Source organism: Dendropsophus ebraccatus, chromosome 5 (genome assembly GCF_027789765.1).
Source record: "Dendropsophus ebraccatus isolate aDenEbr1 chromosome 5, aDenEbr1.pat, whole genome shotgun sequence".
In the NCBI taxonomy this organism is placed as follows: domain Eukaryota; kingdom Metazoa; phylum Chordata; class Amphibia; order Anura; family Hylidae; genus Dendropsophus; species Dendropsophus ebraccatus.
This window is the reverse complement of record NC_091458.1, coordinates 120,515,550-120,527,081: the sequence shown is the minus strand read 5'-3', so window position 1 is coordinate 120,527,081 and position 11,532 is coordinate 120,515,550. Positions and strand designations below refer to the sequence as shown.

General features: G+C 42.8%; 1 protein-coding gene across 1 annotated transcript; it reads left to right on the top strand.

Moving 5' to 3' along the window:
* Positions 1 to 113: 113 nt before the first annotated feature.
* DERL2 (derlin 2) lies at positions 114 to 10,468 on the top strand. The gene is made up of 7 exons (XM_069971134.1): positions 114 to 277; positions 2,933 to 2,998; positions 3,977 to 4,050; positions 5,348 to 5,441; positions 7,881 to 8,076; positions 8,476 to 8,566; positions 9,695 to 10,468. The coding sequence occupies exons 1-7, from the start codon at positions 185 to 187 to the stop codon at positions 9,798 to 9,800; spliced, it is 720 nt and encodes a 239-aa protein (XP_069827235.1). The 5' UTR covers positions 114 to 184; the 3' UTR covers positions 9,801 to 10,468.
* The last annotated feature ends 1,064 nt before the right edge of the window (positions 10,469 to 11,532 follow it).

Here is an 11,532-nt window from a genome sequence, read left to right as displayed (position 1 = left end):
AGACGTGACATTACTACAGGCTGTGGGCGGGAGCGACAGAACAGATAGCCAATCAGGAAGAGCGGACGGCCGGTGACGTGAGCCTATTGGTCAGCTGATGTGTAGGCATTTGAATGTGTCTGTGTGATGTGCTAGGTCTGGACTAGGCGGAGATGAGAGCGGAGGAGAGGTGGGAGGCAGCAAGATGGCGTACCAGACTTTCCGGCAGGAGTATATGCAGATCCCGCCAGTGACCAGAGCGTACACCACAGCTTGTGTGCTCACCACGGCCGTAGTGGTAAGAACCGGCGCCCGTGGGGCAATGGCCGCCAGTGTGGGGTGTACCCCGGTGAGGGGGTCTGCCCCATACTAGCAGTGAGGGGAACCCTGTGTCCTGGCTCTGACCAGACCACCGACTCTGGTATTATTCACACTCACCCGAGCGGCAGTAATGTGACCGGGGGCAGCGGTGTCCGGCTGTGTGCGGTGCCGGGAGGGGTGACACGTCAGTGCAGGATACATCACCTGTGCTGCTGTGTATACGGATAGTACATAGAGGGGAGATACATCACCTGTGCCCTGTATACAGAGGGGATAGTATACAGAGGGGAGATACATCACCTGTGCCCTGTATACAGAGGGGATAGTATACAGAGACAGGATAGTATACAGAGGGGAGATACATCACCTGTGCCCTGTATACAGAGGGGATAGTATACAGAGACAGGATAGTATACAGAGGGGAGATACATCACCTGTGCCCTGTATACAGAGGGGATAGTATACAGAGACAGGATAGTATACAGAGGGGAGATACATCACCTGTGCCCTGTATACAGAGGGGATAGTATACAGAGGGGAGATACATCACCTGTGCTGCTATGTATACGGATAGTATACAGAGGGGATATACATCACCTGTGCCCTGTATACAGAGAGGATATACATCACCTGTAGCTGGATAATATACAGAGAGAGGATAGTATACAGAGGGGATAGTATACACAGAGGAGATACATCATCTGTGCCCTGTATACAGAGGGGATATATATCACCTGTAGCCGGATAGTATACAGAGGGCATAGTGTACAGAGGGGATATACATCACCTGTAGCCGGATAATATACAGAGAGAGGATAGTATACAGAGGGGATAGTATACACAGGGGAGATACATCACCTGTGCCCTGTATACAGAGGGGATAGAATACAGAGAGGATATACATCACCTGTAGCCGGATAGTAAACAGAGGGGATATATATGACCTGTGGCCTGATAGTATACAGTAGGGATAGTGTACAGAGGGGATATACATCACCTGTGCTGCCATGTAGCCGGATAGTATACTGGAGGATATGCATCTGGATAGTGTATATAGAGGGGGATACATCAGGATAGTGTATATAGAGGGGGATACATCAGGATAGTGTATATAGAGGGGGATACATCAGGATAGTGTATATAGAGGGGGATACATCAGGATAGTGTATATAGAGGGGGATACATCAGGATAGTGTATATAGAGGGGGATACATCAGGATAGTGTATATAGAGGGGGATACATCAGGATAGTGTATATAGAGGGGGATACATCAGGATAGTGTATATAGAGGGGGATACATCAGGATAGTGTATATAGAGGGGGATACATCAGGATAGTGTATATAGAGGGGGATACATCTAGTGTGGCAGGGATGGTAGTGTCTGTTATATACTATCAATCATTATCCTAAAGTATTTTTGACCTGGAAGAACCAAATAATGGCCCCCGATAGGATCACTCACTCGGACCATCTTGCTGGCTTGTAACTGTAGGGACAGGCGTCACACCCTGTCAGGACTCTGGGTTGATGTGGAGAGAACTGTAAAGAGCATTTCCAACCTGTGTTACTTACGATATATGGAACTCTATCACACATTAACCTCAGTGAGGATGACCTTGTTTAGGGCCTGTTCTCCACCAGCTGGTTTTAGGGCAGGTTTCACACAGGCACAGTTTTGCATCTGTAAGGCTGTTTTCACACAGAGTTAGTAGTGTTTTCTGTATGCATTTGGAAATCTATGGGCACCTACAGCAAATGTGCATGGGTGCCAGCTGGATTTGTGTTCTGCTGGACTGAATAGTGCAGAACTCTGCAGGACTTTATAGAGGAGGATCCTGTAAAAAAAATAAATCATACCAAGTGGTATAAGGCTATGTATTGGCTGTAAGGTAGACCTGTACATCGGGGGACCCCTAATATAAATCCCCCAAGTATTAAAAAAAATTGTATAAAATAAGTCTGCTGTGAGGTGGGTAATCCAGTGGCCAGAACCACAAATCAGCTTTTAAAAACATTAACGCATCATAAAACACTGGTGGGAAACCAACTTATTGGGAAATGGTCGAATAGTTCAACCACAATTGCAGTTTTAGGGCCCATTGCACACTACGGAAATCACGCGGATAACTTGCAGCGGATTCTGTTGCTCCAATACCAGCCCCCCCCCCCCCCAGTCGTAGGACCAGTAGGTTTTATACTCCCCCCTATTGAAGTTAGTGAGAAATATCCACAATAGACCTGCAGCAAATTCAGCACAAGAGTTGGCATGCTGTGGATAAAAAATCCTGTATCGCCATAAAATAAAAGCTGGGCTGTCTATATGTTACACCCTTAGATAATTCTGGGCCCAAATGTTTACCAGCAGCAAAAAACAAACAAAACAAAAGTATCTTTTTTGAAAATGTGTATGTGAAGAAGCCCTTATGAAAGTCCACCAACCAAGCACTATGTAGACTGCACAGACTTGCTATATGCTAGTGAATAAAGAACACAGGGCAAGAAATATGCCAGGAATAGGGGAGTTTCTGGCAGCGTGATATATCATTTTCTATACAGTATTGACTTGCTGCACTTGTCTTACCCTGACTTATCTTTTTTTTTTTTTTTTTTCTCTCTTTTCTCTCTACCAGCAATTAGAAATCATCACACCATTTCAGCTATATTTTAACCCAGAGCTGATATTTAGACATTACCAGGTATGTCTTCGGAGTTCAGACCTTTTATTCAGCATTTTTCTCACTAGAAGTACAATAATATAAAAATGTGGCTGAATGTTGTAGGATCTGCCAGCATCTACAGGGAGTAATGTACTGGGGTTGTTTCAATTCTCTAGAAAATATTTGCATAGGCAGGAAACTATGTATCATCTGACCAGATAAACAGCTGCTAGCAGATATATAATAGTTGTAGATTTGGTAGATACTTTACTTTGAATGGTCATGGCTACTTTCTTCCAGAGACAGCCAGACTCTCCACTGGCCATGGCTTCCTGGTCTCCTCTTTAAAGCTAGTCATGTGAGTGGTGGTACATTTTAAGGCTGGTATAGCTGGCATCACTTGCATTATTAAGTCTTGGTAACTAAAGTCTAGTCTTATAATTTGCAGTAACATTAATGTATATGATTTCTTGGGTTTCAGGCAATACCTCAAACTGTACATTTGGCAACCTGTATAACAGGGATGCTGATGTAGTTCCTGATGTGCCCATTAAATTGGTTCTCCAGAATTAGGACTACATAGCTCCCCCCCCCCCCAGGATCAACTCAAGTCTTGTCCCCAATTTGGGTGTGGTATTGCGTCCCCGTTCCATTGAAGTGAACAGAGCTGAGTTGCAATACCACACCCAACCTCAGAACGAGAGGGGTGCTGTTTTTGGAAGAATGTAGTCTAACTGTGACTGTGTTCTGTCCATTTCCTAAACTTATCTCATATTTGTACAAGACTCAAAAACATGATAAACCATGTCCTGCACAGAAAGGACAGAATGTAGAATATCACATCAAGCCCGTGAAGTCATTGGGCACATTGTGCTATATGTTGCGTTTTTTGACAGGTTACTGACACCAAGCCTTGTGTGTGCCTTATAACATGATGTAACAATAAGCTATATTTATTTATTTCTAACATATTAAAACCATAACTAATAGTATGCTGTCTGTTTTTTATCCTTACAGGTATGGCGACTAATAACAAACTTTTTGTTTTTTGGACCAGTTGGATTCAATTTTTTATTTAATATGATTTTTCTGTATCCTTTTACGGTGGCCTTTAGGCAGAAGGCATGATATTTAGTTTATAACACCAGCATAAGAAGTTGGGAAGAAGAAAGGCCACGGTCTGAAACTTATTTTTTTTGTGACTACAAGTGTTAAAATTGCTGAAAAGTAGCGATAAAGGTAGAAAGGAGGTAGAAAAAGGCATTTAATACCTGATGTAATAACACTTTATTTGCTGTAGCTGTTTTGGTCTGTAAGTAAAACCTTGAATATTTCTGTATGCAGGGATAGTGTCAGCCATGCAACAATGTCCACGTAAGTCCTAACCGTGTAGCAGTATCAATCCGAGCTGTATTAAAAGGGTATTTTAATCCCATTAGGTGATTGCATATTCCTAGGATATGCCATCACTTTTATACTTGATGGTCCCAACTCTGTAACTTCTGCTGATTTCAAAAAGGAGTAGCTGTGTTTAAGCAGCACTCTAGCCCCTTCGCTGTTTTTCCATGCACAGCAATGGTCCTAACCACTTGGCTAGGCAGGGGACCTCCATGAGTCCCATTCTCTTAAATGAAGCAGTGCAGCCGATCCCTGCACAGCTAGGGTACTAGGCTGCTTCGGATCTCAAGTTACAATGGAGTCAGATTAAATATTTTTAACATACAATGGTGCAGAAAAGACCAATGTATCTTGAAGCCATAATCCTATATACAATGCTACAGACGTTCCAGAACTACGGTACGTTTAAATGGATGGAAGATCTGGCCAATCAGATGTTGCATTTCACCTGTTAAACACTTGCATAACTGAATGTAACCGTCATCCTCTGCGCTGTTTTTTTTTTTTTTGTTTACTTTGTAGTTTAATCCATATGCTAATGAGGCGGTTTGGTGCACTTGGGGTCGGGACTGCCACCCACAATGCACAGATTCAGCTTGCCTGCCCTTCTAATAAATATTCACCCAGCACTCTACAGCAATAAGTGCAACCCCAGTTTTCATTAGAAAGAATGGGGCAGACTGGTGCAGTGGGAGTGGTAGCCCTGCCCCCAGGGAACAAAACCGCCTAATTGGCATACGGATTATACTACAGTCTACAAACAGCGCAGAGGATCAAGGCAGGAAACGTACCTTCATCCTCTGTGCCCCGTAGGGCACTAACTTGGTTCTAACCTGCTGATAGTTTCCCTTTAACTTGAAAAGTATGACCCAGTGGCATTCTAAGCCCCAACACAGACAGGTATTTAGTTGTATGCAGCTTCAAGTGTTCATTCTAAAAGATGTGTCTCTAAATTATTAAAATTGTTCCTTAACAAACTGATAACTCCAGATATAGATACTGCCGGATGCTTGAAGAAGGATCTTTTCGTGGTCGTACAGCAGACTTTGTATTTATGTTCCTTTTTGGTGGCCTTTTAATGACTGTATCCTTTATAAGCATTCAGGATGTTTTAGTAGTTCTTCATGTCAATAGTGCATTAACCCCTTAACGACAAAAGGGCGTATATTTACGCCCTAATGCCGGTAAGGGAGTTCAGAGCGGGGCCGCGTGGCGACCCCGCTCTGAACCGCCGCGGTCCCGGGTGCCGCTTGTAGCCCAGGACCGCAGGTATTAGCGGGCACAGTCCGATCACCGTGCCCGCTAATACAGTAATCAGAGGCAGCTGTCAAACATGACAGCTGCATCCGATTACCGGATTCAGCTTATTCCTGGTGTCTAGTGGAGGAGATCGCTCCTCCGGGATGTTATCCTGGAGGAACGATCTCTGTTTCTGAAGCCGGCCGGGGACCGCTCCAAGATGGCGCTGTCCCCGACTCGGCACTCAATTACTTCCGGCTGCAGCAGCCGGAAGTAAACGAGTGCCTATCTCATGGATCTCTGCAGCATATCTATGCTGCAGAGATCTCTATGAGAGATCAGTGCACTTATACTAGAAGTCCCCTAGGGGGACTTCTAGTATAAGTGTAAAAGTTAAAAAAAAAGTGTCATTGTTAATAAAAAGCCCCCTCCCCTAATAAAAGTCTGAATCAACCCCCTTTTCCCAGGTTATAAATAAAAGTAAATAAATAAACATGTTTGCTATCGTCGCATGCGTAATCGCCCGAACTATTAATTAATCTCATTCCAGATCTCGCACGGTAAACTGCGTCAGCGCCAAAAAATCCCAAAGTGCAAAATTGCGCATTTTTGGTCGCATCAAATCCAGAAAAATTGTAATAAAAAGTGATCAAAAAGTCATATATGCGCAATCAAGGTACCGATAGAAAGAACACATCATGGCGCAAAAAATGACACCTCACACAGCCCCATAGACCAAAGGATAAAAGCGTTATAAGCCTGGGAATGGAGCGGTTTTAAGTGACATATATTTGTTGACAATGGTTTGAATTTTTTACAGGCCATCAGATACAATATAAGTTATACATGTTATATATCGTTGTAATCGTAACGACTTGAGGAACATATATAAAAAGTCAGTTTTACCCCAGGGCGAATGGCATAAAAACACATTTCCCCCAAATAAACAAAATGCATTTTTTTTTCAATTTCACCACACTTTGAATTTTTTTCTGGTTTTGCAGTGTACTTTATGCAAAAATTCAGCCTGTCATTGCAAAGTACAATTAGTGACGCAAAAAATAAGGGCTCATGTGGGTCTCTAGGTGGAAAAATGCAAGTGCTATGGCCTTTTAAGCACAAGGAGGAAAAAACGAAAACGCAAAAATCGAAATTGGCTCTGTCTTTAAGGGGTTAATAGCTGTACTTCTGCCAATTTGTGAACCAAGTATTGGGTCAGTATTTGCAAGTCAAAACTAAGTGCCTGTTCACACTGCGGAAAACAGGTGGAAATCCTGTGCAGAATCCCTGCCGCAGACTCTGCTCAGAATTCCGCCTGCCTCACTGCCTCAATGTTAACAGGCCCTAAGAGTAGAACAAACGGAGGAAAAACTATGACTTGCACCTCTTCTGTGTTTTGGCAGCACTCCTGGTTTTAGCTTACAAATACTTATGCAAACACTGATCTAACTACTTGTGTGTGAAAGTGGCATAAAGTACATCTTCAGATGATGCCAGGATTGAACCTGTAGGTGCCCTTTCTCCCTTTAGGGCCAGTTGGTACTGAGTAAATTTGGCGGAATCTGTGTCTGTATGGGAGGGCGCGCGCACCTCCGCTCTTTGCTCAAAGAATTCCGCTGATTTTACTCGAATCAAACTGGCCCTTACAGCCTTCCAGTGACACCAGAGCTCATGGATCAGGGCTCTAGGTGCAGGGGGTTAATAAAAAGTTTTACTACTTTGTTCTGTCTCTGTAGAGCAGGGGAAGAGAAGCTGGAAGTAACGCTCTGATCCTGTCCTCTCTCCCACTGTACAGCCTCCAGTAATCTTATATACCCTCATGTTACTGTTGATATGTGCTCTTTGCTTGTCACATTAGGAGCAGTGAGAAGATAAGCAATAGAACTAACATCTACTTAGACCATGTGTCGTCTCTGTGACTTTGGTGTTACTCAGCACTTCCATTGCTGTGTCACAAAGTGGAATTTCTGAATATTTATGCAGGTTTTAAAAACAGTGTGCAAAATTGCATGACTGTAACCATGACTTCGAAAAGTTGCCCTTGTTTAAAACAAAACCAAAAGAAAAAAAAAATTGTGTCACACACAAGAGTCCTGCAGTGTGTCAGATTAAGTGGCGAGCTGGGGAAACAAGCATGCTGCCTCGCAACTACTTTCAGACAATATATTATAATGGGGGTATGACTTTTTTTTTATTGGGGGGAGTGAAAAAATAGTTTGCAGCAGATTTTTTATTTTTTTTTGTGCCTGATAATTAGCGCCATGTTATCCTTAATAATCATCAGATCTTCGGACTTTTTGTCAATTTAGTTTTCCTCGGCCAAGCTTTTACAATAATGCTTGTATATGTATGGAGCAGAAGAAATCCTTATGTTCGAATGAACTTTTTTGGGCTTCTAAATTTTCAAGCTCCATTCCTTCCATGGGTCCTGATGGGCTTTTCATTGTTGCTGGGGAATTCGATCATTGTGGATCTCTTGGGTAAGACATGCATCCTGGTTCGAAAGTTTGATGGAGTAAAAGAACAGATGTTATTCAGAAATGCCTGAAGTGTATCTGTGTATGGCCAGCTTAATACTTTTGTACTTGGTGACCATGATGGGAAATGAGCAAACACACCCTTAGACCCAGCACTCTGTGAGTGCTACCTTAATGTGTAGAGAGCAAGGCCGCATTGTCAGGGCAGGTGGGTTCACACAGTTTAATTTCTGCTAAAGGTCTTCTCACATATTCATTATGGCTATCTGTGTAAAACATAACCTGGTGTAATTTGCCCCATAGCCACCAATCATAGCTCAGCTTTCATATCTTAATGAGCTTTGATAAAATATATATATATGTGTGTGTGTGTGTTTTGTAATTTTTATTATTTCTTTAAAGGTATTGCAGTTGGACACATCTACTTCTTCTTAGAGGATGTTTTTCCTAACCAACCTGGGGGAGGACGAATTTTAAAGACTCCGTACATATTGTAAGTAACTAAATATTGAAGATAAATTACTTCTTTTTAACATACATCCTGCTTTCATGTTTACTTGCAGTCCTCACTAGCTGGGCTAAGTTCACACCATAGCTGGGGGTAAGGCGGAATTCCTGTTTTACTCAGTGTGAACATATGCCGCCTGTCTCAGCGACCCATAGCCCGTCTATGGAGGATCATGTGCTCCTCTTCAGCTGCCGCTTTCCGCTGACATGTCACCACTTTGAGCGGAGAGTGGTGGCAGCAGAGGAGCACGCGCCCTCTCATTGCCTCACAGCGTGACACTGAGCGCTGCTGGATTTGCTCAGTGTGAACATACCCTTACACAGAGCGATAATCAGCCAAATCAGGCCATTTCAGCAGATTATCACTTCTGGTAATGAAGACAACACCCAACGGCCGGTTTAGGCTAGAATAAACCAGCTAGAATAAATCAGCTGATCGTTGTTGTTCTAGCCTAAATCGGTCATTGGGCAGGCATCCCTATGCGTAATAGCAATGTGTGGCAGACAGCTGATGACTTGTGTGTAAAAAAAAACAAAAAACAAAAAACGTATACATACTTCTCTGCGCTCCCTGGTGTCCTTCTCGTTTCAGCCCTCAGCTGCCACTGGAACTTCTAAGCCGGTTTCTGAAGTGACTGGCCGCTCAGCCAATTACTGCCATGGCACTGTGTCCCCCGACTTCCAGTTACAGTGTAGAAGAAGAAAAAAATCCCATCCCATAATAAAAGTTTAAATCATCCCATTTTTTAAATAAAAATAAAATCTAAAAATAAACAATAATGCATATCTAAACAGGATGTGCTGCCAATACATTTAACCCTCGTAATAACCCATGACATACACATATGTCATGGTGCTGTTAGGTGGGTTCAGGAAGGTGTCACACCATGACCCCGCTCTGAACCATGCCGCTCCTGGCTGCTATTAGGCAGTGTGGGACGATTGCTGCACCTGGCTGATTAACCATTTAAACCCCATCCGTGGTGGTCAAGTGGGCAGATGGCTAATTGACACTAGCCTGTTGCCTCCCATCAAGGCATTTAAAAGGGCCCTAGGCAGTGCCACGTTATAGTGTCTTTCCATCACTGCTTATACTTTTTTATTTGATTTTCAGGAAGGCAATATTTGATACACAAGAAGACGACCCAAACTACAATCCACTCCCAGAAGATCGTCCTGGTGGATTTGCTTGGGGAGACGGGCAACGACTAGGTGGTTAAAGAAAATGATTCCTACGTCTAATGGTGGCACACGGGAGCTGAAGTAATGTAATATTGGCTTGGATGCACATTGCCCTGTTGTAGAGATTACTGGCAGTTCTCCAGAACAGGAAGCACTTTATAATCCACGGACTGACACAAGGAGACAGTTTTCATTTTCCCACCAGTGCCTCCCAGTAGAGGATTTGTTTGCTATGGTACTTGGTACTCTTGGACCTAAACTGGAAATATGGAAACCGATACTATATAACCAGACCATGCAGACTACTTTAATGCTTTTTTAATGGTTGTGTGTGTTCTTTATTTTTTGATACAAGGTATAAGTCTCATGTCCTGATTTGGGCAGTTTGCAAACACAGACTTTTAAGTATAGAGAAGACTGTGCAAATTGCAATGAACTCTAGGAGAAATGCACAAAATGGGAGTCATACAACAACCGTTCCTCTACTGTGTTCCAGAACATAAGACGCTTATCATTTCATACAAATATACTATATAGCAGTGAGCCAAGCTTTGCTGCACCGTCTGATTTCTCCATTATCATAATGACACCAAATTTTCTTTTACTGTTGTATTTCCATCATCCCAACAAAATGCAAGGAAAAATCTGGTATCTTCTGAACTATTTTATATGCACAATAAATCCACAGTTGTGCTTTTAAACAGCATGTCAAAATGGTGGCATTGTAGATGTGTAAGATAATGGGGAAATATTATAAAAAAAAAAAAATCAAACCTCTCAGGTCAGTAAGGGTGCCTTTACACAGATTTATTCGACAGATTTTTTTTTTTTTTTTAAGCAAAACCCAGGTACAGACTATAAACAGAGAACAGGTCATAAAGGAAAGACTGAGATTTCTCCTCTTTTCAAAACCATTCCTGACTTTGACTTCAAAAATCTGTCAGATAAATCTCTGTAAAGGCACCCTAAGGCTATGTTCACACCTTGTAAGAGACCGGCTGTTCCGCGGCCCGGCCGGATAATCTTTAGCACCGCTGAGTTCTGATACAGGCGCATCTGTGCGCGCCCACATCAAAGCTCTCCACTGCACACAATGGAGCGTATGGCCGGAGCCGAACTCTCCATTGTCTGAACTGACAGGGTTTTCTGCGGCCACTATTCATTGAATAGTGGCTGCAGAAAACTGACATGTCAGTTTCTCGAGGCGCCGCTAGGGATCCCAGCCACAGTGTATACCATGTGTATACACTCTGGCCGGGATTCCCTCAGCCTGCAGCACAACGTAAGTACCGCAGAAATCACAGCCATTGTAACCGCAGAATTTAAGTTGTGTGAACATAGCCTAAAGCTGCACATTTAGAAATTGATGGGACAAGAAGTGTTTTTAAAAAAATAAATAAAAGGTATTTTTATAGTAAAGGGGAAACATGTTTTTTCATGTGAATTCCTCATTTTTCTATACATAAGGTTATATTCTGGCAATACAGATTTGAATTCCACAATAATGTAAGGCTGGGGTTCACACTTGCGCTGGGGGTCCGTTCACTGTGTTCTGTACAGATTTATAAGGCTGCTGCAGTTTTTTTTCCCCTAATCCATTGAATGTGTTGTGGAAGTTTGAAGCCAATGTTTTCTATCTATTTGAAGGTATCTGTCAGGATCATTGAATAAGAACAGTACACATATTTTAGTTGACAATGGAAGAGCTCTAGCACCTTGTGTTAGGCTCCTTGTAGACAGCCGGATGTGCATCCGCAAACTACTGCAAAT